The sequence below is a fragment of the Anomaloglossus baeobatrachus genome, chromosome 2 (genome assembly GCF_048569485.1).
Source record: "Anomaloglossus baeobatrachus isolate aAnoBae1 chromosome 2, aAnoBae1.hap1, whole genome shotgun sequence".
NCBI lineage: Eukaryota > Metazoa > Chordata > Amphibia > Anura > Aromobatidae > Anomaloglossus > Anomaloglossus baeobatrachus.
Window position 1 is genome coordinate 521,538,969 of NC_134354.1, and position 23,508 is coordinate 521,562,476.

Here is a 23,508-nt window from a genome sequence, read left to right on the forward strand (position 1 = left end):
AAAAATAAGCTGTCACAGAGCCCCAGAACCCGAAAAATGAGAACGCTACGGGTTGCAGAAAATGGCACAAAAAGTGTGCCACTTTTTTGAACAAACTTCTTTTTAACCCCTTAGATAAAAGTAAACCTATATATGTTTGGTATCTATAAACTCGTACTGACCTGAGGCATCACACCGATCAGTTTTACAATATAGTGAACACGGTAAATAAAATATCCCAAAAACAATCATGCAATCACACTTTTTTTGCAATTTTTCCGGACTTAGATTTTTTTGCTATTTTCTAGATCACTATATGGTAAAACTTATTGTTTCATTTAAAAGTACTACTTGTCCCACAAAAACAAGCCCTCTGTCATGATTCATGCATAGCTCTAATGAAATGAAAAAGGAGAGGGCGCTCCTGTGTGGAACCTTACAAGCACAAGATTTAAGTGGTGTGAGATACACACTCACCTGATAGTGTTGTACAGCAGGTACAACACTGTATGATGCTGAAGGGGGAATCCTGGTTCACCGCTCCTCATCAGCGGGGATCCCGTCCTCTATGACCCACAGGAATCTGCTCACATGATCGGAACTTCCACGTGTAGTGTGAAGCCGCCAGACCGGCGTCTGACAGCAGCTCTTCCTCCGAGACGGATGGTCCCGTGATCCCGGTAGCAGTGATTCACCAGCCCCTTGCATACACATCAAATGGATCGCAGGATCCTGATCTGGCTGCAGCAGCCCCGTGAGCTCCCAGAGGGAGAGAATTTAGTGGTGAGCAAAAAAAAAAAAAATACCACGGTAACGGCCGCGCTGCTCAGAAGAAGGTAGTGATAAGATTATTGATGAAGATTTATTAAGGATTAATATGCCACTACGCGTTACAGGGGTACATCCTCCCCCATCCTCAGGTAGCAATAAAAAGGCAGGATATTGGATCTTATATACATGCTCATCATGCATAGCTCTGCAATTCCTGAGGCGGTGCATGTATCCTGCCTCCAGAAGGGGCCTGTTTGCTCTGGCCTCATTCCAAGCGTCTGTGCCGCCCCCGTGCCAGCGGCCGAGCCGCTCGGATCCGGATCCGCTGTGGCTCGAGAGGTCTCCGGACCCGGGGGTCACGCGGCCACTCAGAATCAAGGGGGGGATGAATATTTACAGGGGGATTGAATGTTCGTGACGCCACCCACGGTGTGTAGTAATGTGAGAAACCACCGCTGCTATAGGGGGGAGCCCGGTTGGCGATGGTGTAGCAGCAGGATGTTTAACCCCTCCATGGGTAGGGGGTTTGTGCCCCGGGGCCCGTTGGGAGAGAATGGCGTTTGGGGTGCCATTGGGCAGTGGAAAAAGGGGCTTTTTCAATGTACTCACTCAGTCCAGGAATAATGACACCGACAGCTTGTAAACCAGAATTCTGAGCACCACTGCAGCTTGGAGGGAGCACGCTGGGATCCGTGCCCTTGTTGTTCATGTTAGCCTGTGGCCTTTTTCCGTCACACCTTCTTACTAATTGGACCCTAGAGCTTGAAACGTTTCGGGTCCCGCTCAGCCGTATGGCTAACGGAGTGAGCTTGCTCTCAGGGTTCACGAGTAGGATTTCTTTGGACTGTATCGGGAAAGTCCTATCCCATCGGTGCGCTAGTACCTCGATTTTGGAGTGGGTTGGGGATGAATCATGAAGTCTTCATCCCCGTCGGGTAAATTACCGGGACGCGTGAAGCTATTTCCCGGCCTGGGGTCCACGTACCCCGTCGTGCCCTGGCCCCTGCCCGGCGATGGCTCAAGGCTGCCGGCTGCCCTCCTCGGCAGTCCGTGCCCCTTGACACGATCCCCTGCGACCGGGGTTCCAGCTCCTACCAGGCCCAGATCAATGTCTGCCACCTAGTAAACTCCAGGAGCCCAGCTCCTGCCTGTGACCTCTCCTCTCGAGAGTCACCTCACTTCTGCCTACTTTTGACACTTCTCACCTCCCCTCACCAACCCCCCAAGTGGGTGGCCCTATTCCCTTCAGGCCCCCCAAATGGTTTGTCTGGTGGGTTCGGTGTAAAGTGTACCTAGGATTTTGACTGGCTAAGCTGTTAGCAACACCAAAGGACCAGGATCCGTAACCAAGGAGGGTGGATACTGTGCAGAAGGGAAGATTGCACAATACCCTGTGACGACCTGATAGGCCAGGGCGTCACACGTCACGCCGCCATATCTTGGTGCTGCTGCCTTCGGGTCACCGCCAGTGATATTGGCTATGTGCTCTCTCCTGTGAGAAGTATTCTGTTTCATGTCCTGCTACCAGGTACCGTTCGTCCTGACCTCTGACCATCCTGCCTGACCTTCGTCCCTCCTGCCTGACCTGACCTCTGTCTGTCCTGCCCTCTCTGACCTCCGTCCCTCTTGTCTTGCCTGATCTCTGTCCCTCCTGCCTGTTATCTCTTCCATCTGTCCTGCCCGACTTTCCCTCTGTACCTTCGTGTCCTCCGGATTCTAGTCCTGCTCTGTGCCCTCCACCTGCTCCCCCATGTTTACTTGTTCTCCTGGCATCTGACTTGGGCTTTGTTTCTTGACTCTGGCTTGTTTCCTCCCTGGTACAGCCATGACATCCTGGCATTGACCCTTTCAGTTTGACTATCCCTACGCTGTGTTTGCTACCACTTGTGGGCTTCTGAATTCTTGTGCACAGGAGTAGTTGCATACCTAAGTCCGAGCGCCACCTAGTGGTAGCCTGACAACCTCATATGGCAAGAGTGATGGAAAAATAAAAAAGTTACAGCTCTCGGAAGAAGGGGAGCAAAAAAAGCCTGAAAATCACATGGGGGTGAGGAGGTTAATGCATAGATTGTTTTGAGGATAATCAACAAATTCTCCCACCCTAAAGAAAGGAGCTCTCCTACGTCTGTGGTTCGCAGTTCTCTTGGTCCGGTTAAAAGTTACCATAAGACTTACTTAGATCCATAAATAATCGAACGTGAAGAAAATCTTTCTTCCTCAGGTACAGTGGACTGCAAACTGGAAATATTTCCAAAAAACAGGATAAAAACCCCAACAGCTGAAAAAAGTCAAGGTATTGTAGAGGTGAGATTATTGAGAATGAACTCAGCAAGGGGCAGAAAATCTACTCGGTCCTCCTGATTAGATGAAAAAAAAATATTAAATTTTCTTCTATCTTTTGTTTCATCCTTTCTGTCTGTCCATTGGTCTGTAGATGATAACCTGAGAATTAAAGTTTGATACCCAATCTGCAGCAAAAAGTACATCAAAAGCTACCTATAAACTGACTCCTTCTTATTAGAAATAATGTTTTTAGTCACTCCATGTAATTTTACAATATGCTAGATGAATAATGTAGCTAGACTCTTAGCCATAGCCAATATTTGAAGAGGAACCAATATTTGAAGAGCACCCAATTTAGCCATATTGCTCCAGCCACCCACACTACAGTATTATCATCAGAATTAGGTACATCAGTGTCCATGGACAAGTGCGTTCAACGCCAATACAGGACCCCATTTGGTAAGAGAAAACTCGGGGATTGGAGAGAAGCTATAGCCTGAAATCAATCCCATGAGCACCCAACACCACCCCTTTACTAAGAATCTTAACTGGATTTTCATCCCTCAACTCAGGAACAAAGCTATGTAACAAAGTGGCAGCTGCCTTCACATTCTTAGATCAAGGGAGATAAGTCCCAGAAAAGTCAAATCGGGCAAAAAGAAGGGCCCAGGAAGCCTATCTTGTGTTTAGATATTTGGTGGTGTCAACATGCAGCAGTTTTTGATGGTCGGTTAAGACTGTCACCTTATATTTAGCTCCTTCTAACCAATGTCTCCATTCCTCAAATGCTTTCTTAACTGCCTGTAGCTCTCGTCCCTAATCATAGTTAGACTCGAATTGTGAGAATTTCTCAGAAAAAAAAGCAGAACCATATCCATCCCTACAAAAGAAGCACTAACCTCGACCACAAGAGGCAAATCAAGATCAGGTTGACTGAGGACTGGAGCAGGCTGTCTTGAAAGCAGCAAAGTCCTCAATATCCTCTTTAGACCAGGAGGAAAATTCAGTACCTTTCTTGGTTATATCAGTAAGAGGCTGAACAATAGCTGAGAAATTCTTAATGAATTTTAGACATTAATTAGCAAAGCCTAAAAATGTCTCTAAAGCTTTAAGGTTAGTACATTGTACATTTGCAAACATGGTCTGTACCTTAACAGGGTCCATATGAAACCCCGATGAAGAAACCAAATACCCCAAAAAAAGTACCTGTTGAACTTCAAAATGACATTTTTCCAGTTTTGCAAATATTACTGTCACAAAGAATTTGAAGAGCAAGTGACATTGCCTCTTCCAGTGACAACGGGGAGGGACTATAAGCCATCATGTCTCTGGTCCTACTAGAAAGTCCTGACAAAACTGACTGCAGACAACTGGATCATTTTAGGAGGTTTCCACTGCTCAAAGTCTCAACTGATTGCAATAGTTCTTCACTTTAGGATTACCCTAAACCAACCTGCAAATTATTGCTGCAAACTTATTGGGGTCATCATAAATGAGACCTAGAGAAGAAAAGAAAGCACCTACAGAGTTAAATATTGGAAAATCCTCAGGCAAAGAAAATGCTTAATTGCATGATGAGTCTCTATATCCTGACCATTTGGCATAGCTAGGAAAGCACAAACTATAGACTATATCCACATTTTCAAGCAAGAAAAACAAGTGCTCAATTAAATCTCATAAAATGTACCATTTATTCCATAATACAACAAAGGTTATGTGAAAAGGTAAAATTTAAGCAAGGGGTCAAATAGACCACAAGGACAGTCCGCACACTCCAATAATACAGTTGGTACCAACTTAATCTATAGCAGCAATAATATGCTTAGCATAATTATAATTTAATTTTAAATATCCAAGTATGTGATAATAAATATTTTGGATCAAATCTGCAGCAGGGTAAGATTTTGATAGCAATAAACCACAATAAAGCAGCAAGGTAATGTATTAGATTTATAATAATTAAACCTGGGGCAACTCAATGTGCAGAGATTACCTAATCAGATTACCTATCCAGGCTAAATCATAGTGAATACGTACATATATTACAAATGAAAATCAGGGCTACCTAAAAGCAGCATGTATCCATATCCCATATCTAGTAACCACTAGATTCCCTGTATGGATTCAAATAGGTGCCCACAGTCTATAATTAATAGTAACTAATCCCACCTCTAGTTAAATAAATAGCAGGAGAATCCTTGCTGACCAGGAGCTGCTGTAGGAGAGTGTTGGGACATCCGCCTCCTAACGCGCATTTCTACCTTCTTCAGGGGACATCCACTGAAGAAGGTGGAAATGTTCATTGGGACACGGATGTCCTAACACTTTCCTACAGTGGCTCCAGGTTAGCAAGGATTCTCCTGCTATTTATTTAACAAGAGGTGGGATTAGTTACTATTGGTCACAGACTGTGAGCACCTATTTAAATTCATACAGGGAACCTAGCGGTTATTATATATGTGATATGGATACATGCTGATTTTACGTAGCCCTGATTTTCATTTATAATAAATGTATGAATTCACTATGATTTAGCCTGAATAGGTGCCCCAGGGATTTTTATTTATTATTATTTTTATTATTATAAATCTAATATATTACCTTGCTGCTTTATGGAGTTTTTGATATTAAAATCTTACCCTGCTGCAAATTTGTTCCAAAAGAGAATGCCAAAACCTGAGGATCCCCACAAAGCAAGACATAATAATGCCTGCCTACATGCTGAACCTCCCCTCCAGAAGATACTGGACAGAGGCAAAAATATAGTTTACATGATGAGAAAAAAATGGAAAACTTACTTCAGTCCCCGTTAAAGCAGTCCAGCAATTTTACCTTAGTTTCAGACAACCTTTGGATGGGACAAAACCTCTGCAGTGGTGGTGAGTGCATGTTGTTGCTGTTTAATACCCAGTAATTCCAAAGTAAGGGACAGCAATTGCACACCCAAGGCTATCACAACATCCATAGTAATGTCTCAGCACATATAAAGAATGAGGTCAGCTGGTGATAATGTTATGCTCCCTAAAGTACACACGTCGTAAATAACGTAAAATAATGTCTTACTTAAATCTACTACAGCTGACCTGTCTGTTTCTTGTAGGGGCTATAGGTCCTAGATGCACAGTCCCTAAAGGCCCCTGCACAGAATGAAACAACCCTAACTGGATGACTCAAATTATAGCTCTAAGATCTTTGCTTCCTAAGTGGCCATCGAAGGTTCCACGAACCTCCTTAACATTCTGTGTGGGGGGTAAAATAAGGTAAACCAAAAGTTGTAATCTACCAGGAGAAACACAAGACAACAGGATATAGTTCTAAGTGGGGTCCACTTAAGAGGTATCATCAGCAGGAAATGTAAGCCTGAGGAAGCTTTAAAGGGAATCTGTCAGCAGGTTGGTGCTATGTAAGCAGAGGATAGCATGCTGTAAGAGTTAAAAGAAAAAAAAAAGCAAGTGAGCTACTCTTATCTGTGTGTGTGCAATTGTTTATGTAATATAATGGCTTCATTACCCTGTTATTAACATTACAGGAATAGAAACTCACATGCATTGCAGTCCAACATGCTCCCTGATGTGATTGACACCTCACAGTCAATGCACAACCTTTATTCAAAACCTGGTGTGGGTGGGACAGCTCCCTGAGATTAGCTACATACATAAAATTCAATTCTTTGATGGTTACTGAATGGCTGCAGCCAGTAATCTATGTGATACACTATTGGATTCAGAATCTCCATGCCTACATTATGTGTCACGCATTGACAGACAGGGTATAAGCAAGAAACAGGAAAATCCTTATTAGGAGCCATGATACACAGGCTACACAGAGGATACAATACAAGGGTGGGCCCTGGCTCTAGGGAGAGGGGAGCAGGGACACCTCCTAACCTCACCTAAGGGTGATCTCTGCACTTCCTAATGGTCTTATACAGGTTCTTTCAACCCAAGCAAGATACCTTGAAGCCTAGCAAGCCCTGAACTCACCCTGGATAGGGAGCAGGCTGGAAAGAGCACTAGTCCCACCACTACAAATAATACAACACAGGGGTAAATAGAAAAACAGGGGAATAACAACAAAAACACAAATTTGAATGCCTCAACACCACGGCTTCAAGAACTGAATACTGGCAGCCGTAATCCAGAAGCTCCAAGAGACCTACAGTCTCCTGGGTGGTCAGGACAGGAGATATGTGAATCTATTTGCAGCAAAAGGAGAAGGATAGGGTGGCTACTTAAAGAAGATGGGAGGGGGTCCCAAACCGGCTTGCTCATGAGGTGAGTTAGCTAGGAGCTGCTAGTAGAAAAAACTGACATTAACTCATGCAGTGCCAACACCGCCAATCAAACCAATCAAACCAATCAAATCAAACCATATTGTGTTTTTTTAGTTAGGGAAGACCCAAAACAATGGAAGTGGGCAGACCCTCCAAGACATAGCAAAACATACGCTCCTGGTGGAGAATCCCTATTTGTAAGTTTACATTATTTATGGCTTGGGTAAATTCCCTCTGCCTGAGAAGCAGAATTGATGGCCAAAATGGGGATGCAACTCACTAATGCACTACAGGACAGACCCCGAGTCTGAGCAAAGCGAGAATGCACCATGTTAGCGCCTGCTCCACTGTGCACAAGAACAGAAATCATCTCAGTCCTTGCTTCAATCACCAACTCAGCTGTAATCGTGAACTGAGATGTGTAAATGGAGGTAATATACACACCCTGGTCACCTCCCTCAACATGACCAGGGGAAGGCAACTTTTAGCTGGTGTAACATATTGAGTAGTGTTGAGCGAGTATGCTTGTCACTACTCGGTACTCGCACGAGTATCACTGTACTCGGGCTACTCGGCGGGGACTGAGTAATCTCGCGATACTCGTGCTGTACTCGTGGTCTTCATTCCTGCATGTTGGCGCTCTTTTTAGAGCCAGCCCTTATGCAGGGATTGGCTGGCAGACCACTGCAATGCCACAGCCCTGTTACTTGTGGAATTGCAGTGATTGGCCGGCCCTCACAGCATGACCGTGCCTTTAGCCCGACACTTCCCCGCTCGGCTACGGCCCCTCCCGCACTCCACTCCGCGTGTATATATATGCACGCTTACACACACACGCACGTTTTTTTTTTGTAATTTACAGTTTTATGGTTTCTACATGCTGCCGGGGGTCATTTCCGAAAAATACTCGGGTCTCCCATAGGATAACATTGGGTTCGGTGCTCGGGCCGAGTACACGAGTATCTTGGGATGCTCGGCCCGAGCCTCGAGCTCCCGAGCTTTTTGGTACTCGCTCATCACTAATATTGAGGCCTAGATGGACAAACCCCAATACCATGATCCTTCAGACTGCAGCAAAAAACATGCCCCCATACCCTGGCAAACCACAGGAGACTCGGTATGAGGATAGGCTCCCCCCAACTGCATTTGTTATCAACTACCACCTGTTGAATTTTCTTCCTAGGGAGGATAACATGGGGCAAGGTCTTTGTGGATTTCTCCCTGAGGCATCTATCCACCCTGATAGCAAGGGGAATGGTGGCTTCCAATAACTTTGGAGCAGCATATTGGGCAGAGGGTCCCTAAACCTAACTGGCAGACCCTGACAGAATTAACTCCTAAATGCAGGGTTATTCCACAGGGTGTCAGTGGCCAATCTCTGGAACTTCGAGCAATATGCCTCAGCCAGCCGCACCCCCCGCTAGAGCCTACGGAGTTTAGACTCCACAAGGGAGATGTCATCAGGGTCACTGTACACAAAGTCATGAAAAACATGTCCACTGACCGCAACAACTGACAGTTGGTCAGATGAGAGAAGACCCAGGATTGGGGATCTCCCTACAACAAGGAGACAATATTCACCCCTCACTCTTGCTCAATCCCTGAGGAACAAGGGCGAAGCTAGAAATAAAGCTTGCAAGTCTGTATAAATGTTACAAATTTGTCCCTCCCCCAGAAAACCTATCCGGGAGGGCTATCTTGAGTCATGGCTGAGTCTGGGCATGAGTCGCAACTAGTAGACTTGCAATGTGTTGCAGCTGATGCGCCACCAGGGATCACAGATCTGTAACCTCCTGGGAAAGGGTCTGAATATGATGTTCCAAACCTGTCATATTGACGCAGAAAAATTAATAATGTGCTGCCAAAAATAATGTCACACACTGCCAGATGAGGTATAAGCAAGAACTAGGAAAACCCCCAGCAGGTGACACAACACACAGGGGAAACAGAACAAGGGTTCGCCCTGGCTTTAAGGAGAGCGGAGCAGGGACACCTCCTAAACTCACTAAGCTAATAACTGCACTCCCCAACGTCCATATGCAGGTTCTTTCAACCTGTTGCTGAGCAGGATACCTTGAACCCTAGCAAGTCCTGAACTCACCATGGCTGGTGAGCAGGCCAGCAAGAGCACTAGTTCCACCACTACAAATAATACAACACAGGGGTAAATAGACAAACAGGGGAATGACAAAAACACAAACTTGAACACTGCAACAACACATCTCCAACAACTGAATACTGGCAGCAGTAATCCAGCAGCTCCTAGAGATGTGCAGTCTCCTTGGTGGTCAGAAGAAATATGAATCTATTTCACTCAAAATCAAAAGGATAGTGTGGCTACTTAAAGGAGATGGGGGTGGCCACAAATCAGCTGCACATGAGGTGATTTAGCTAGAAGCTGCTAGCAGGGAAAATTGATATTAACTCATGCAGTGCCAACAGAAAGCAAATAAATTTAAGATGCTGATCTACACAAGAATGTGTGAAGCTCAGATCACAGAACCGTCACATATCTCTCAACAGCGTGAGGCACTCGTGACAGTATGTTGCTGTCAGATGAGGCAGCAAAACCTGCTGACCGATTCCCTTTAAGTAGTTACACCCGCCGGGTGATAGGGCAGACTAAATTACAGGATAGGAAACACTTGTTGGCAGAAAGGTAATGAACACATAAAGTGTCCACACAGAGGCAAAGTGTTCAGAACCAGGACAATGACCGAGCTACAGTACAGGAGGCCACTGGATCAAATCTGAGGCATGACATTGAGATGTTTGAGGCAAAGATTGTGGTGGATCAGGATTTCAATTTATTTCTGCAGACAACTCCTCTTCACTTGCACCTTCATCCACATTTGTTTCCGGCATAAAATCACCATTTCAATACATCTGATTCAACATCCAAATTTGCTAGAAAAGACAAAACCGATACAAAGTTGATGAGAAATGATTGAAGACGTCTTTCAAGGCCAATTTAAAAAGTGTAAATGATAAGCTGAACACAATAACTGCTAACTAAGACAAATTTAGATCTGCCACAACAAGTGTATACTGTTTTATGGCATAAAATGATAATCTTGGTATGGTTAGATAAATACATAGAATTATATTTTTAAATGTGATCAGATAAATTCATTACATAGATCTAATCTATCAAACTTGCACTCATAGGTATGGGAGATTGATTTATACGTATAGAATATTTCAAAATGTTGATGGGCTTTACATGATTCAGGTAAGAAATACTCACATTCAGATATAAATGCTCAATGTGCTGCATGACATCGATTTTATGGGTATATTTATTTTCAGAAACATTACATAAATCATGGACTCACCAATACTTTCTTGCCACAACACAAAACAACAGTCTCGCTAAGGATAAGTTTCCTTTTTTTTTTACTTTTTGGAGTATGCTTAAAATATAAGCCCTCCTTCAAAAACAAGCCCTAGTTGCTGATCATCATACTAATAGTATCCTGATATATGGCTTGGACAGCACTTTCAGGATATGTAACTTATTGGTGTACGTTGCTGTAAACTACAGAAATTTATAGTCACATGCCAGCTAGTTCTATAGAATAAATAGAATAGAATAAATATTCACCACTCTTCCCGCCCACTCATCTGTCAAAGTCAGTGATTGAAACTTATGTTAATTAGATAATGAATATTCACCCCTTTACCAATCCACCCCTTTGCGCCAGGTGTCAGTGATATACTCAGACTGATATCGCAGGATTGCTGCGCAATGATCACACTGGTCAGTGGCTCTTCTCATCTGAGCATGACAGCTGCATAGAAATATATGCTGACATGCTCAGATCAGAAGAGCTGCTGGCCAGTGCGAGCATTGCGCTGTAATCCTGCAATGACAGTCTGAGTGAATCACTGACACCCAGCACAGAGGGGTCGAGGGGAAAGGGGATAAATATTCACTATTTTATTAAAACAAGTGCCAATCAAAGACGCCGGCAGAGAAGTGGGTGGGGAAGGGGTGAATATTCATTATTTCCTTAACACAAGTTCCAATCATTGATAACTGCTGACAGAAAGGTGAGCGTGATTATGAAAGGGAAGAGGGGTAAATTTTCATTCCATTAACTAGCCGGCATTTGACTATAAACTTCCAGAGCTTATAGCAACATACATATTATGAGTGGGGAAGGGGTGAATATTCATTTTTCAGGTGACTAAATGACACCAATATAAAATATAAGATATCTCCCGAAAATAGATCCTAGAGCATTTTTTGGAGCCAAAATTAATATAAGAGACAGTCTTATTTTTGGTGAAACATGGTATTAGGATTATCCATATTGTTTTTCTAATCCACCCGTAGACTTAAATAGACAAGTTTCATCCAAAATAGGGAAGCAACTAGAGCATGCTGCGATTTTTTTTTTCTACATGTAGACCCGTCTGGGAAAAAAACACTCATTTGAACAGCCTAACTGAATAACATTGTCCTAGTGCTGTCCAAGTGATGGCAGTTTTTCCACAGACAACACTCGGACCGAAAATATGGTCGTATGAACGTAGCCACATTGTAAGTAGTAAAATTGTCTGGTGTGGTAATGGAATAGAAGCATAGTTAACTGTACATGAAAGCTGCCAGCCACGGCTCAAGCTACTTCTAACCAAAATGTTATTTATTGACATGTCCATCCATAGCACAGTAAATGTTGAAAGCAAAAATTCTAAAAGGCAATTCCAACCCTTTTACGAGTTCATTAACACATGCCAAAGGGCTAGTTAGACTCTTCATTTTCTAGTTATTGCATGGAATATTAACCAAGACACGTTCTTACATTATCTGAAAAAAAAAGTCTAATTTTGAGGGGATACCTTGCTGATGATAAGGCCACTATTGCTTCTTCACCCTGATTTCCAATGTCACCCAAATATTAAGTTTTTCAAAATCTTGCTGGGGATTTACTAATCATTGCTCCATTTGGGCTTTTTCCTGAAAATCTAACATCATAAAGAGTCAAGGTAACATTCATCACCTTGATCCTCTTTGAATGACCCTGCATCATTTGCTCTTCAATGGCTTTTTGGACACTTGCTGTAAATTATTTAATGTATCTGAACAACTAACAAGGCAATACACACTAAAATTTAGTATCTGAAATACAAATTAATTTTGAAATGTCTATATGAAAGAAACATTGATAACCTTGACACCAGATTTTAAAGGGAATGTGTCAGCAGGATTTTAGCCCCCGCAATACCTAAAATACTTACGGTATATGCAGTGACTTAAAAATTAATTCATACCCCGTGAACTTTTCCAAATTTTTTAACATTACACCCACACACGTAAATGTATTTTATTGGGATTTTATGTGATATACCAACATATACTAGATAGTATTTTTGAAATGCACAGGAAATGATACAGGGTTTTCAAATTATTTAAAAATATAAATCTGAAAATTGTGACCTGCATTTGTATTCAGCCCCCCACAGTTAATACTTTGTAAGACCACCTATCGCTACAATTACTTCTGCAAGTCTTTTGGGCTATGTACTACCAGCTTTGCAACAGCAATTTTCAAGTCTTGCCGGAGATTCTCAATTGGATTTAGGCGGGCTTTGCACGTTGCGACATCGCAAGCCGATGCTGCGATGTCGCACGCGACAGTCCCCGCCCCAGTCGCAGGTATGATATCTTGTGATAGCTGGCGTAGCGAACATTATCGCTACGCCAGCTTCACATGCACTCACCTGCCCTGCGACCGTCGCTCTGGCCGGTGACCCGCCTCCTTCCTATGGGGGCGGGTCGTGCGGCGTCATAGCGACGTCACACGGCAGGCGGCCAATAGCGGCGGAGGGGCGGAGATGAGCAGGATGTAAACATCCCGCCCACCTCCTTCCTTCCATAGCCGCCGGCGGCAGGTAAGGTGATTTTCCTCGCTCCTGCGGCTTTACACACAGCAATGTGTGCTGCCGCAGGAGCGAGGAACTACATCATACCTGTCGCGGCACCGGCATTATGGAAATGTCGGAGCCTGCAACGATGATACGATAACGACGCTTTTGCGCTCGTTCATCGTATCATCTAGGATTTACACACTACGACATCGCAAGTGACGTCAGATGTGCGTCACTTTCGATTTGACCCCACCGACATCGTACTTGCGATGTCGTAGTGTGCAAAGCCGCCCTTAGGTCTGGACTGTGACTGGGCCATTAACACAAAGGAATATGCTTTGCTCTAAACCATTCCATTGTAGCTCTGGTAACATGTTTAGGGTTGTTGTCCTGCAGGACGGTGAACCTACGCGCCAGTCTCAAGTCTATTGCAGTCTATAACAGGTTTTCCTCCAGGATTTGCAAGACTTCAAAACTTGCTGTTTGCAGATGCTTTACAACCAATCTCACTGAGCTAGAGTTAGTTTGCAAAGAAGACTGAGCACAAAGTTCCTGGAGTATGAATACTTTTGCAAGACACTGAAAGCATGTAGGTCTTTTAACAACAAGTCCAGCAATACCTTTACATGACTGATCCATTCCTCAAGTATTGAGAAATCAGCATTTTAATTCATATGCAAATGAGGCTGAAGGACCATGGTAGATCTCTACCCTCCAAAATCCCTGAAACAAAAATTGAAACTGCTAGCTACAAAAAGCATTTTCAAGCTGTGATATACTTGCCAAAGAGAGTGCTACTAGGTAATAACCATGCAGGGTGCCTAAACTCTTGCATCTGCTCATTTTCCTTTTTTTGGTCAATTAAAAAATGGAAAGGATATATTTTATTTTTGCCTAAAATTCAAGGGAAATGTGTCATCTATAACTTCATCACCTTTAAGAGATCATTTAATCTTCAACTTTCTTAACTGTGCCCAAACTTTTCCATTCCATTGTATAATAAAAATATGGATTTCTCTGGAATAAGTCATCGGATCAGATATCAAAACATTATTTTATTCAAGGTCCTATGACCTACATGCCTCTATAAAATCGCTTAGGATGGTTAATCCTACTGTATATCCAAAAATTGTGACCACAAAGCAACATATACTTCAATAAAATCCTTTATTTAATTAACAAGAAATTAAAAACAAAATTATTCTCTTAAAAGGAGAATTAAGTAAACTGACCAGGATGAGGGAATAACAATAGTACAAATCAGCCTATAAATTATTTTAGGACTCATACAAAATTTCCTATTATATGATTATCCACATTATATGTGTCGCGGGCGGAGGAGGGGACGCTGTGCTCTCCCACTGCTCGGGTCCGGCCGCTGCTGCTGCTGCGGCTGCCACTGCTCGGTGGTGGCTCGAGCGGTGGGCCGGATCCCGGGGACTCGAGCGGCGCTCCTCGCCCGTGAGTGAAAAGGGGATTGATTGTGGGGATTTATTGTCCGTCACGCCACCCACGGTTGTGGTGATTCTGGTGACACCACCACTGCTCTGGACGAGGATCCCGGGAGCGGTGACAGGGAGCAGCTTTGTTGTTAGTTCTCCCCTCCGTGGGTAGGGGTTTGGTTGTCCCGGGGCCCAGTGATGGGGTAGGGATGGATGGCAGGCGGGTTACGGGGCCTGGTGGGGTGCAGGGTCGCAGGGGCAGCGCTGTGCCGCACGGCACGGTGGTACTCACTCAGCCCAATGATGAAGACACAGTTCTCGGTAAAACACTCGGCTGGATGGACGGGTTCTGCAGACGGCTGCGGTGTTGTTTCTCCCGGCAGGTTGATGGTGACTGCTTTTCCCTGCACCTGTGTACGGTTGTTGGTTCCGATGGGTTCCCACCGGTAACCCGCTCCCCAGCTTGGATATGGGCTGGAGGAGCCCCTTCTTGCCCGCAGGCTCTGGCCCTGAGAAACGGTTGCCTTGGCGGTGGCGGTGTCTCCCTCTGTTGGTTGGACTGTTGCCTTCTGTCGGGACTTGACTGGAAACCCAGGAGGTCCCCTTCACTAACGGATTCAGCAAATTCACGGCGACTCCTAGCCTTGCCGGGGTCCGAAAGCCCCTGCCAGATGGTGCTGGCTTCTCTTTGTGTACCGGTCCGGTACCGCCGGGCCACCGCCCGTCCACGGTCCTCACGGTAACTCTGATAGGCCACTCCTGCAGACGGTCACCACCGTCTGCCAACCTTGCTGTACCACCCAGGCCGCACACCCGGACGCTGTCAGTCAGTTGATCCACTACTACACTTTCCTCCTTCCACTTTCACCTCCAAAACTAAACTGTCTGTTTTTCCTGCCTCCAGGACTGTGAACTCCTTGGTGGGCGGGACCAACCGCCTGGCCCACCCCCTGGTGTGATCATCAGTCCCTGGAGGAAGGCAACAAGGGTTTTTGTCTGACTTCGGTGTGCCTGACCAGGAGTGTGGGGTGTGATGGTGTTGTGCTCTGTGGCCCCTGGCTTGTCCAGGGCGCCACATTTGTCAAAGGAGATACTTCAAAAACTTTTGATGTTGGATACCAAAAAAATCATAACTATCACAAATATGTGATACATCCAATTTTTGGATATATCGTGTATAGTGACACAATCTAAATAAGAGGTGTTTGGATTCATGGTTGATCCTACTTCCAGATTCCCATTTCTACATTTGTCTACATTTGACAGGCATATAATATCCTGCATTGACTTGAATAATTCTATTATACTTCTATGCACCTGATTCCAAAAACTTCCATTTGTCTTAAATGGAATTTACATAGTGAATTAAAACCATTTTTTTTACTTTTTTATGGGTATTCTTAACATTTTAATAGGCATTATCCTACAGGGGTTGGAAACTTAAAGTTCCTTTTGTGCCATGCAAAGGATTACAACTTATTGTCAGATTCTACAAGTCTCAAGAAAAACAATGAATGCAATTTCTTTTTAACATATCACTAACAATCTAATGGACGGGTCCTTAATTCTTAAGATTAATGAGTGTCTAGGCTTTCAGTCCCCCACGATCACAAAGTAAAGACATATCCTAACAGTAAGCTGTCACATTGTGAGATGAAAATACCCAAAGTGCATTCCATTACATTTTTTTAAAACCTTTTTATAGTTTGAAACAAATTAATTCAGTGAGTTCTCTCGTGCCCCGATAGCCAGTCCTTAGGACTGTGGCTATAAATTCTACATTCTCATTTTTAATAATCTCCTTACAATTAGACAAATTATTATTTTTGTTATTTTTGTCATGACATGGCTAATACTATGTTGTTTTCTCACTTCAGGCAGGAAATGGAGTTGAAGAGAAGCTATTCCCAAATATGAAGGAACTTATATCTAATTATGAAAAATCTAATCAGGGATTGGTACATAATCTGATATATCCTGTCAACAAGAAGTCATGTGAGCAGATGCTCCTCTCACCGAGAGGTTCTTTGAAGCATGATGGACTGGAGGACACCTATGATGGTACTGAAATATTAGCACTTCCTCACAAGTATTTAATGTGATATCCTAAAGTATAAATTGAAAAAAAAAGAACTATTATGGCCCCCAGTCTTATTGTTTGACATTTCCTTTCTCACTAAGTCTTTGTAAGATCTTCTGGAAGAAGGTGCTCTGGTCATATAAGACCAAAATAGATATTTTTGGGCTAAATGAAAAACACTATGTGTGGCGATAAACAAACACTGCGCATCACCCTGAAAACACCTTCAAATATGGGATAGCAGCAAATACAGGTCAAACTTGTAGGAAAACCTTGTAGAGGCTACAAAAAACTTGAGACTGGGGCATAGATTCACATTCCAGCAAGACAATGACCTTAAACATGCTGCCAGAGCTAGAATGGAATGGTTTGGATCAAAGCATATTCATGTGTTTTAACGGCCCAGTCAAAGTCCAGATCTAAATCCCATTGAGAACTTGTGACAAGATGCAAAAATTGCTGTTCACAGACGCTTTCCATCCAATCTCACTGAGTTAAAGCTAATTTATAAAGAAAAATTGGTAAAAACTTCAGCCTCTAGATGTGCAAAACGTGTAGACATATTCCAAAAGACTTGTAGCAGTAATTGCAGCGTAAGTATTCACTCAGCAGGGCTGAATGCACCTCACAATTTTCAGATTCATATTTTTTAAATATTTAGAAAACCATGAATCTTTTACTTTACACATCACAAATTCAGTTGAAACCAGAAGTTTACATACACTATCTAAAAAGGACACATCTACATGTTTTTCTCACTATCTGACATGAGATCAGAATAAACCTTTCTTATTTTTGGTCAATCAAGATTACCAAAATTATTTATATTTGCCAAAATAATGAAAAAGAGAGAAGATGTTTTAAGGCCTTTTTATTACTTTCGGCAAAGTCAAAAGTTTACATACACTTAGGCGGGCTTTGCACACTACGACATCGCAGGTGCGATGTCGGTGGGGTCATGTCAAAAGTGACGCACTTCCTGCGTCGCTCTCGACATCATAGTGTGTAAATCCTAGATGATACGATTAACGAGCGCAAAATCGTCACAATCGTATCATCGGTGTAGCATCGGCGAATTCCATAATTACACTAATGCGATGGTCCGATGTTGTTCCTCGCTCCTGCAGCAGCACACATCGCTGTGTGTGAAGTCACAGGAGCGAGGAACATCTCCTACCTGCGTCACCGTGGCTCCCGTCGGCTATGCGTAAGGAAGGAGGTGGGCGGGATGTTTACATCCCGCTCATTTCCGCCCCTCTTGGCCGCCTGCCGTGTGACGTCGCAGTGACGCCGCACGAAACGCCCCCTTAATAAGGAGGCGGTTCGCCTGCCAGAGCGACATCGCACAGCAGGTGAGTGCATGTGAAGCAGCTGTAGCGATAATATTCGCTACGGCAGCTATCACAATGATATCGAAGCTGCGACGGGGGCGGGGACTATCGCGCTCGACATCACAGCATCGGCTTGCGATGTCGCAGCGTGCAAAGTACCCCTAAGAGTACTGTGCCTTTAAACAATATGGTACAGCCCATATGATGATGTCATGTCTTTGGTAATTTCTGGAAGGTTTATTGGCAACATCTGAGTTAATTAGAGACACACCTGTGAATGTATTTAAATGTACACCTGAAACACACTACTTCTGAAACACACTACATCATGGGAAAGTCAAAAGAAATCAGCCAAGTTCTCAGGAGGAGAATTGTGGTTCATCCTTGGGTGCAATTTCCAGATACCTGAACATGCCTCATCCATCTGTACAAACAATTGTACACAAGTACAAACAAGATGGGAATGTCCAGCCATCATACCCCTCAGGAAGGAGACGAGTTCTGTGTACCAGATATGAATGTGCTTTGGTCAGACATGGGCATATCAACCCATGAACAAAAGCAAAAGACCTTGTGAAGATGCTGGCGGAAGCTGATATGATTGTGTCATTATCCACAGTGAAATGAATACTGTAGCCATTACTCCAAAAGAAACATAAAAAAAGCCAGATTAATGTTTGCAAATGCACCTTAATTTTTGGAGACATGTCCTGTGGTCTGACAAAACTACAATTGACCTTTTTGGCCATAATGACCATTTTTTTTGTTTGGAGGAAAAAGGGAGAAGCTTTGAAGCCTGAGAACACCATCCCAACGGGTGTGAAAAACGGGGGTGGCAGCATCATGTTGTGGGTTTGTTTTGCTACAGGAGGGACTGGTGTACTTAACAAAATAGATGGCATAATATTGTTGGTTATACGTGACTTAGGGACAAAATGTAGAATTATTGGAGGAAGGTTGAACTAGATGGACTTAGTTACTTAGGTTGAAAAAAGACGTATGTAACTATGTAACTATGAGGAAAGAAGATTATGTGCCAATACTGAAGCAACATCTCAAGACATCAGCCAGGAACTTAATGCTTAGGCGGAAATGGGTCTTCCAAATGGACAATGAACTGAAGCATACTGCCCAATTACAAAGAGGCTTAAAGATAATAAAGTCAATGTTTTGGAGTGGCCATCACAAAACTATGGTGAGAAGCTTGTGGAAGGATATCCAAAACACTTGACCCAAGTCATACAGCTTAAGGGCAATGGTACCAAATATTTATGAAATGTATGTAAACTTTTGACTTTGCAGAAAGTAATAAAAATGCCATAAAACATTTTCTCCCTCTCATTGTTCTGACATTTGGCAAATATAAATAATGTTGGTTCCTAATTGACCGAAAACGGGAAAGGTTTATTCTGATTTCATGTCAGATAGTGAGAAAAATATGCATGTGTCTTTTTAGATAGTGTATGTAAACTTTTGGTTTCAACTGTAGTTGCTGTTTAGTGTTGGTATATCACATAAAATCCCAATAAAATACATTTAAGTTTGTGGATGTAACATGACAAAATGTAGAAAAGTTCTCAAGGTAGGATTGCTGAACTCTTTCAAAGACAAGTCCAGCAATATCTTTAGCTAACCAGGCCATTCCTTCATATACAATATATAGAATGCAACCCTTCTAATGCTATATTAATTAGATTTATTCTAATCTTTCTATTCATTTCTTACAGAGATTGATGACAGAGAGTATGTAGATGTCCTACCTTCTTAACATTCAACCAAAAGAGACGACACTTTAAAGGAATTTTGAAAAATCAAAATCAAAATGGCTGTCCCAGAGCATAAAAAAGAAACTTTTTTCATCTGCCAACCTTGCTAACTTCTCTCAGGTCTTTTGCCACCAGGATTAAGCATCATTACCACTCCTCGTGTTACCTTCACTCCTGACAATATGTTGTTGTTAGTGAGAAGACACCAGCAAATTATAGCCATTATTACTAGCCAACAACATGTCCTAGAATTGTCCAGTAGAGGGATACACGGAGACCTCTCTTCTTCAGTGAAGACCCCATATGAAAATGCTGCCTCGATCATTGTACTGCATATCGGAAAGAATGGCATGTGAAAGACTCTGCGATCCAAGACATAATGTTGTTTTATGGTTAAATAATATTGATTTTTTTTTCACTGCATATACAATGATTGTTACTGTATATTGTCCTTACATTACACAAAATAGTTTCCAAACTAAAATTGCATCTTCCATCTTGCTTGTATAATAGTGTATTATGAATGAATTCTTAACATGCCCAATTTGCCAAATGGCAAAAACACCTATTATTAGTGATGTACTGGATGTGCTGCACATATAATGTATCGGTCAAAATTTTAGACACATCTGTTCATGCAGTGGTTTTACTTGTTTTTATTGCAATGTGCACCTCATAGATTCAGGCGTGAGGAAGCAAAATCACGGCAAAATACATATGGACATAAGCAGTAAGGAAACACATTTGAAGCATGTATTAAACATACCCCCTTTAAAGGGAATCTGTCAGGTCTAATATGCACCCAGAACCATGGGCAGTTCTGGCTGCATATTGCTAATCCCTGCCTAACTGTCCCTATATTCACTAGCATAGATAAAGGGATCTTTAGAAAATGTATTTCTAAAGATCTTTTACCGTATGCTAATGAGCGAAGGGACTAGTCCCCTGGGCGCTAGTTCCCCTTGTTAGTTGCCCCCATTAGCATGTTAGTACATCCCTGTGGGCATACTAATATGCTAATGAATGTACAGCGTCAGAAGATGATCTCACACCTCTCTGCCGCCATCGCGTCCAACGCTGGATATCGGCTTAATGCGCATGACTCTGGATTTTGGGTCATGCGCACTATGAAGCCGTGTGTACGCGTCCTGGCTTCAAACTGAAATAGTTTGCATAACAGGAAGTCAGAGGTCATGCGCACTGAGCCGAAATCCAGCGTCGGACACGATGGTGGCGGAGAGGTGAGTGAGATCATCCTCTGACACTGCGCATTAATTAGCATGTTAGCACGCTAACAGGGATGTACTAACATGCTAATGGAGCCGACTAGCAAGAGGAACTAGCGCACAGGGGACTATGGTAAAAGATCTTTAGAAATATTTTTTCTAAAGATCTCTTTATCTATGCTAGTATATACATGGACGGTTAGGCAGGGATTACCAATATGCACCCAGAACTGCTCGTGGTTCTGGCAGCATAATGCACCTGACTAGTTCCCTTTAACCCTGAGGACAACTTTATACACCCTTGGAATTCTCTCAAGCAACTACATCAGGTAGTCACGTGGAATGGTTTCTAAAGTACAGGTATGCCTCATCAAGAGTTCAATTATGGAATTATTTGCCTTCAGAAAGTATATCTGACTAGGTGTGTTTTGCAGAAGAAGTTTTTGTACACCGTTCCATACAGTCTGTTATGCAGGCCTAAGCACAGAGGGGAAGCACCATCTAGGGATGTTAGCGATCAGCCCCAGGTGAGTGTGAGTGTTAGGAGGTGACCCTGCTCCCCACTCCCTAGCAGCAGGGCCTATCGTTGCATCATTTCCCTGGTGTACCTTTTGGGTTGTGTCACTTACCAGGGATCTTCGCCTCTCCCAGCGTGACATTAATCTGGTGTTCCTGTTGTGGTGCGCCACTCGCTGTGAGTCCCCTTGTTCCCGACTTAACACCTGTAGTCACAACGTGATAGATAATGACCCAAAACAAACTTCCAAGCTATGTAATGACTATTTGACCAAGAAGGAGATGGATGAATTGCTGCATCAGATGACATGAACGGAGGTGAAAAATGCAACATGTTGCGTTTTTGAAAAAAGGTAGAAAACTGCAACTCACCGGATCCTGACACTACCGCATGCAAACGCATGCAAACGCATGTTGCCGCAAGTCCATTGACATTACATTGAGCAGACAACGGATCCGGTAACATGCATTTTGCGTTTTTTTGCCGACCGCAAGAAAAACGCTAATGTGAAACCAGCCTTAGTGATGCGATGCTCAGCTAACTTTAGATTAGAGGCATATAAACAAGGCTTAGAGCCTTACAGTCCTTGCTACTGCAAAATAAAAACAAAAATCCTTTGGTCAAGGCTACATTTATTCTATTCTCTATTAATACCGCTGTTTGCTGCATTCAGTGTAGGGAGAGCTGCTGGAGGAGGGATACATTTGGATTACAGGCATATAGGCAGGGATTATAGCCTAAAGGCTGCTTTACACGCAGCGACATCGCTAGCGATGTCGCTGGTGAAAGCATCCGCCCTTGTCGGTTGTGTGTCACGGGCAAATCGCTGCCCGTGGCGCACAACATTGCTAGGACCTCTCACACGTACTTACCTGCCTAGCGACGTCGCTGTGGCCAGCGAACCACCTCCTTTCTAAGGGGGCGGTGCGTGCGGTGTCACAGCGACGTCACACAGCAGCCGTCCAATTGAAGTGGAGGGGCGGAGAGCAGTCGAAAGAAAGTGACGCCCACCTCGTTGCCGGAGGATGCAGGTACGGTATTGTTCCTCGTTCCTGTGGTGTCCCATGTAGTGATGTGTGCTGCCTCAGGAACGACGAACAACCTGCGTCCTGCAACAGCAATGATATTTGGGATTAGAACGACGTGTCAACGATCAACGATTAGGTGAGTAATTTTGATCATTAGCGGTCGTTCATACGTTTCACACGCAATGACGTCGCTAACAAGGCCAGATGTGCGTCACGAATTCCATGACCCCAACGACATCTTGTTAGCGATGTCGTTGCGTGTAAAGCCCCCTTTACAGTCCTGGTTACTGCAACCTGAAACCAAAAATTTTTTGTCAGGGCTACATCTATTCTATTTTCTATTATTGATATAATACATATTACAATAATAATATTTACTTACTTATATAGCGCTATTAGTTCCACAGCGCTTTACATACAACAGCAACACTGTCCCCATTGAGGCTCACAATCTAAGGTTCCCATCAGTATGTCTTTTGAGTGTGGGAGAAAACCGGAGAACCGGAGGAAACCCACGCAAACACAAGAGAACATACAAACTCCTTGCAGATGTTGTCCTTGGTGGGATTTCAACCCAGGACTACTAAGCCACTGTGCCACCATATCATATGGCTGTTTGCTGCATTTGTGCCGACCCTGCAGCTGTCGAATCGCTCGGATTTGTGGGGGGTGTGATTACTCATGGCTCGAGGGTCTCCAGACCCGGGGGCTAGGGGCCACACTCAAATGAAAAAGGGGGTATTTACAGGGGAGATATAGTTCGTGACGACACCCATGGTGTACGGTAATTGGGAATACCGCCGCTGCCATTGGGAGTACCCGGGGTGATGGAGTGGGGCAGCTAGGTGTCGTTACCCTCCATGGGTAGGGTAAGGCCCCGGGACTCTGGATGATATGATGGGGGTGCAGGGGGAGCGCAGGCTCGCTGGTTGCAGGGG

At 43.6% G+C, this 23,508-nt stretch overlaps 1 protein-coding gene across 1 annotated transcript in view; it reads left to right on the top strand.

The window, feature by feature from the left end:
• The window catches only part of LOC142290339 (SH2 domain-containing protein 1B-like), a 31,674-nt gene extending 11,396 nt beyond the window's left edge, over window positions 1–20,278 (top strand). The window contains exons 2-4 of the mRNA XM_075334299.1: window positions 10,475–10,538; window positions 16,500–16,683; window positions 19,761–20,278. Coding sequence (XP_075190414.1) covers window positions 10,475–10,538; window positions 16,500–16,683; window positions 19,761–19,801 — 289 coding nt within the window. The 3' untranslated portion in view covers window positions 19,802–20,278. The remainder of the gene's footprint in view (window positions 1–10,474; window positions 10,539–16,499; window positions 16,684–19,760) is intronic.
• Window positions 20,279–23,508: the final 3,230 nt, after the last annotated feature.